The sequence below is a fragment of the Nicrophorus vespilloides genome, unplaced genomic scaffold (assembly GCF_001412225.1).
Source record: "Nicrophorus vespilloides isolate i.1.1-1 unplaced genomic scaffold, Nicve_v1.0, whole genome shotgun sequence".
In the NCBI taxonomy this organism is placed as follows: Eukaryota; Metazoa; Arthropoda; class Insecta; order Coleoptera; family Silphidae; genus Nicrophorus; species Nicrophorus vespilloides.
In genome coordinates, this window is record NW_017097080.1 from 315 (window position 1) to 4079 (window position 3765).

Below are 3765 nucleotides of genomic sequence, written 5' to 3' on the forward strand. Positions count from 1 at the left end.
AGACTTTACTCGACAAGTCACTTGGAATAGTTCAATTGTTTGCCAAGGATCTACTAATGAAACGATACTTGTCAAGTAGCAATTATGAAATACGTTGTTATGGAGAAACGAAAATCTTGTAAGGTAAAGTTTTTATTTCTTTCATCTAGTTTACGAATCTGCGATTGTTTCATATAATAAACAATTTATAAATAAAATATATTTATTTTCATTTAATAGGAAAACAAATAAAAAGATGTGACGAAACTATATACAGGATGATCTGTTTCTCTTATGTTTCTCGATCCTAATTTAACTGCAGCAATTAACTTTGTAGATATTTGAACTTTATACAAATCTTAAGTCTGTTAATTGCTACACTTACCAAACAATGTAAAGACATACATAGACTATACTCGACAAGTCACTTGGAATAGTTCAATTGTTTGCTAGGGATCTACTAATGAAACGATACTTGTCAAGTAGCAATTATGAAATACGTTGTTATGGAGACAACGAAAATCTTGTAAGGTAAAGTTTTTATTTCATTCATCTAGTTTACGAATCTACGATTGTTTCATATAATAGACAATTTATAAATAAAATATAATTTATTTTCATTTAATAGGAAAGCAAATAAAAAGATGTAACGAAACTATATACAGGATGATCTGTTTCTCGATCCTAATTTAACTGCAGCAATTAACTTTGTAGATATTTGAACTTTATACGAATCTTAAGTCTGTTAATTGCTACACTTACCAAACAACGTAAAGACATACATATACTTTACTCGAGAAGTCACTTGGAATAGTTCTATTGTTTGCCAAGGATATACTAATAAAACGATACTTGTCAAGTAGCAATTATGAAATACGTTGTTATGGAGATAACGAAAATCTTGTAAGGTAAAGTTTTTATTTCTTTCATCTAGTTTACGAATCTGCGATTGTTTAATATAATAAACAATTTATAAATAAAATATACTTTATTTTAATTTAATAGGAAAACAAATAAAAAGATGTGACGAAACTATATACAGGATGATCTGTTTATCTTATAAAATTTGAATAAGATATAAAATAATATATATATATTTTCTTGATCCAAATTTAAATGCAGCAATTAACTTTGAAGATATTTTAACTTTATACAAATCTTAAGTATGTTAATTGCTACACTTACCAAACAACGTAAAGACATACATAGACTTTACTCGACAAGTCACTTGGAATATTTCAAATGTTTACCAAGGATCTATTAATGAAACGATACATGTCAAGTAGCAATTATGAAATACGTTGTTATGGAGACAACGAAAATCTTGTTAGGTAAAGTTTTTATTTCTTTCATCTAGTTTACGAATCTGCGATTGTTTCATATAATAAACAATTTATAAATAAAATATACTTTATTTTCATTTAATAGGAAAGCAAATAAAAAGATGTAACGAAACTATATACAGGATGATCTGTTTCTCTTATAAAATTTGAATAAGACATAAAATAATAAATATATATATATATTTTCTCCAACTTTTCTTTGTTAATATTATAAACACCTAAAATATTTCAATTAATAATGATAATAAATAAACGTATTTTATTTTTCTGCCGTGCGACATAGTAACTTATGTACATAGAATTGGCAATAATTGGGCGACCCATTAAAAAAAAATGTCCATTAAAAATCAACAAAACTTTAAATATTACACATGTTTATTTGTATAACTATTATCATTATTATGGTGTTCCATGCGTATTCTGAATCCGCTTCTCGTTCATTAAAAAATATCTAAACATAACTATTATTTACGGTGAAATCGGTTGCGATCAATCCAATCTCGGACTATTCACTCAAATCCACAATATATTTGTATATAAATATATTCGATATGTCTCTGTCTCATTAGAAAAACTTTTCGTTAGCAAATATTTGGTTCATTTACAATTGCTAAGTACAAATGTAAGCTTACAAAATAACGTACAGAAAATAATATGAAAAATAAACAATGAAATGTTTAAAAACCAGTGGAAGCTTATGTACAAAAGATTTGTAAGTTGTTTCTTTTCTGTGCTTTTGCCATTGATCAGTTTCTCCCCAATGGTGATCTGGATCTAGATCTTGACTTAGATTTCCGGCTGCTAGGTGCAGAATCTCCCCAATCACTCAAATCATACTTGGATAAATCCCCATCATCGTCCTCCTCTTCATCATCATCTTCTTCCTCCTCCGCTTTGACTTTCTCTACTACATCCTCTTCCACCTCCTCCCTTGGACTCCTGTACCCAACCTCACCCCTCTTCTTTTTCCGCCTTCCGAACTCGTCATACTCATCATCTGATTCCTGCCTATCTTTGTACTCCACAACACCTCTGTCATTGTAACCTCCACCAAATCCTGTCCTCTCCTCGACTTCACCAAATTTTGGTGCATTGCAGACGTTGCATTGCTGTCTTCTGGCCCAGTTAACGTTACCGCATTTATTACACTGCCAGTCGTCAGCACTGAACAGGCCTCTGCTCTTCTCTGCTGCCTGTTTACCTATCTCCTGACCGAGCTTCTTTTTCCTTTGGAAAATTGGGGTTCTCGGTCTACTGCACCTGTTGCAGGCGTTCCTCCTGGCGAAGTTGACGTTCTCGCAATCACTGCAGGTCCAGTCACCCTCTGAGGCAACTATGTTGGCCCCTCGGATGGATGGTGGAGGTGGTGGTGTTAGCTCGTCATCTGACATAACTACAAACATTCACAGCGTATTTAAACGCCTCTCATCACATTCCATCAATACTTACTTTATTAATTTCAATTGGACTTAATAAAGTAATTCAATTTTATTGTATATTTGCTGTGCAATTGATAAACACAACACTGACATATCGAAACACTACCAACCAACTAGGGGAACCAAGTCTTATGTAATTCTCTTATTTCTCCACCGATGGCGCAATCATCTTATCATTTGAATTTTTAAAATTTCTAACAAAAAATAAGACGAATTTAATCAATTTATATTGATTAATTAAGCAATTTGTTAATTAAATATAGTACATACATGCTTATAGATTAATAGACTCAATTAATTGAAGTCCTATATTTATATAATATCAATTTTTGGAACTTAATTTCCGTATTTACATTTTCTACATAATTCCAATACGATTTTTTTTTTTAATATTCAATACTCTTTCAAAATTATAAAACTTTGTATACATTTTATGTTTACCTAAACTGTTGATGTAACAATTGTTGCGTAATGTTAAATCAATTTTGTCTGACATCTTTTAATCATCATCATAATTAAAGACGAAATATGGTCATTCTAATGATGATTTATATTATCATCTATATCTCCATCTGTGACAAGATCTCTGAAATTAAATGAGATCATAATGAATCAATTGGTACCAACCTCTGCACATTATCAATTACATAATTTTCAAACTTTTATATAATAAATCCAATACGGTGGTGGTGAATTTGAAATACAGACCTAAAAACAAAACAATCCAAAGCAGAGGTGATGCTTAAGCACATACAGGGTAGCAGAGACAAGACTGATTTCTTTATGTAATAGCTAAATAATATAGATGAACATGAAAATGTTAATGATCACATCAAAGTTTACCAATCCAATGCAATTGAATAAAAAAATATAATTAGATTTTTTAATTTTAAATTATGAATCCAATAATTATTTTTAAGTTTATTTAATTAATTGATAAAAGTAAAGCAAACTTCGTGCATCTATTTATAGGATATGCGTCTGCCCCATGCGGAGATGTAACT

General features: G+C 30.3%; 1 protein-coding gene across 1 annotated transcript; it reads right to left on the reverse strand.

Moving 5' to 3' along the window:
- Positions 1-1723: 1723 nt before the first annotated feature.
- On the reverse strand, positions 1724-2869 carry LOC108558852 (zinc finger Ran-binding domain-containing protein 2). Its single transcript, XM_017915884.1, has 2 exons — positions 2772-2869; positions 1724-2715 (listed from the first exon to the last, which is right to left on the reverse strand). The coding sequence occupies exon 2, from the start codon at positions 2711-2713 to the stop codon at positions 2069-2071; it is 645 nt and encodes a 214-aa protein (XP_017771373.1). The 5' UTR covers positions 2714-2715; positions 2772-2869; the 3' UTR covers positions 1724-2068.
- Positions 2870-3765: the final 896 nt, after the last annotated feature.

Coding starts and splice junctions, on each gene's coding strand:
- LOC108558852 (XM_017915884.1), bottom strand. CDS start 2,713: ATGTCAGATGACGAGCTAACACCACCACCTCCACCATCCATCCGAGGG.